Below are 866 nucleotides of genomic sequence, written 5' to 3'. Positions count from 1 at the left end.
TGTGTGTGTGTGTGTGTGTGAGTGTGCGTGCGTGCGTGTGTCTGCCTGTGTCTGTCCGTGTGTCTCTGTGTCTGTGTGTGTCAATGTGTGTGCGTGCGCATTCCGCGTGCGTGCGTCTATGTCTTTGTCTGTGTCAGGCAAACACGCACGCTTCTTCAGGTTGTACTTGAACACGTGTTGCTAATAAGCTGTAACCTTTTCTGTATTGTGCAGGGCTGCGCACGGCGTGGTGGTTCCAGCACGACTCGTTTGAACCAGTCCTTGCGACGGTGTCTTTCTTTCCATGGCTAGCGCTCTTCTACATTCTAGACATGCATACCCCTTCGGCAAAGGCATTTCGCATCCAGCAACACCGCAACGACATGAGCAACTGGACGGTGCGTCGGCGTGTCGGTCTGTGTGTCTGTGTATGTCTGTCTGTGTTTGCGTTTGTTCTTCTTGTACGTGGTTTTAATACGTATGCTTGCTCTTGTGGTCGATTGTCACGTTACACGCCCTCCCCATTAACGGTCGCTGTCCGTTACACGTTACCTCTTCACCATTGTTGCTGGCAGAACACCGGCAAGGGCTCGTTTTCAGGCTGGCCCATCCTGCTTGGGTACCTGCTGCCGCTGCTGGTGTTTGACCAGCTGTATCCACGACGACGACTCCCATTGCAGGCGCCAACAGCGCCCCGCTTGGTGGGCGAGGTTGTGGGCCTCCTCATTGTGTACGACGCGTTGTTCTTCTTCTGCCACCGCACCATGCACATGCACAAGCCCCTCTATCGCCGCTTCCACGCCCTGCACCACGCAAAGCCAGGTGGGACTACATCCACACCCCGTGACGAGGGTGAATTGCGCGCAGTGTTGTGTTGTCAAGGTGAA

The 866-nt window shown here is 55.2% G+C and overlaps 1 protein-coding gene across 1 annotated transcript in view; it reads left to right on the top strand.

Annotated features, from left to right (window-relative positions):
• Positions 1–866, top strand: part of PTSG_05190 (uncharacterized protein) — a gene marked incomplete at its 3' end in the record, with an annotated part of 2,435 nt that overhangs the window by 540 nt on the left and 1,029 nt on the right. The window contains exons 2-3 of the mRNA XM_004993711.1: positions 214–377; positions 555–801. Of these exons, the coding sequence (XP_004993768.1) occupies positions 214–377; positions 555–801 (411 nt within the window). The remainder of the gene's footprint in view (positions 1–213; positions 378–554; positions 802–866) is intronic.

This window comes from Salpingoeca rosetta (assembly GCF_000188695.1).
Source record: "Salpingoeca rosetta unplaced genomic scaffold supercont1.12, whole genome shotgun sequence".
Lineage (NCBI taxonomy): Eukaryota > Choanoflagellata > Craspedida > Salpingoecidae > Salpingoeca > Salpingoeca rosetta.
This window is presented reverse-complemented; position numbering and strand designations above follow the sequence as displayed.